Consider the following 341-nt stretch of genomic DNA (forward strand, 5'->3'; position numbering starts at 1 on the left):
TATAGATATCTAGAGAGAGAGGCGGTTCTTTCCTCTTCTTTCTCCCCCGATTGCGTATGTGTTTCTCACAGGAGTGGTCCACAGCTAGGACTGGGGTGATCTTTACAAAGGAAGATGATGAATGCGAAAAGAACGGCTGGCTCCTCCTCTTCCTCTCTTTTGTCATTCGATCAAAAGAGGATCGGTGAATGGATTAGTGGTATATTCTTTTATACCTGCTGGTCTCGTGTTGGTATATAGAAGGATCTAAAGCGGTACATACATACCTACACGCGTACCTCTGTTCATCTCTACTCATTGTATCTGTGTGTTCTATCCCCCTCTCCCTGCCCGTTCTCTGT

At 45.5% G+C, this 341-nt stretch overlaps 1 protein-coding gene across 1 annotated transcript; it reads left to right on the top strand.

The window, feature by feature from the left end:
• Positions 1–335, top strand: CSUI_011348 (uncharacterized protein). The gene has a single exon (XM_068071447.1). It carries the CDS (start codon positions 57–59, stop codon positions 186–188), a length of 132 nt encoding a protein of 43 aa, XP_067916578.1. The 5' UTR covers positions 1–56; the 3' UTR covers positions 189–335.
• Positions 336–341: the final 6 nt, after the last annotated feature.

The sequence above is a fragment of the Cystoisospora suis genome (assembly GCF_002600585.1).
Source record: "Cystoisospora suis strain Wien I chromosome Unknown contig_10969, whole genome shotgun sequence".
Classification (NCBI taxonomy): domain Eukaryota; phylum Apicomplexa; class Conoidasida; order Eucoccidiorida; family Sarcocystidae; genus Cystoisospora; species Cystoisospora suis.

Excerpts from the sequence above, each read along its gene's own strand:
- CSUI_011348 (XM_068071447.1), top strand. The coding sequence starts at position 57 with ATGTGTTTCTCACAGGAGTGGTCCACAGCTAGGACTGGGGTGATCTTT.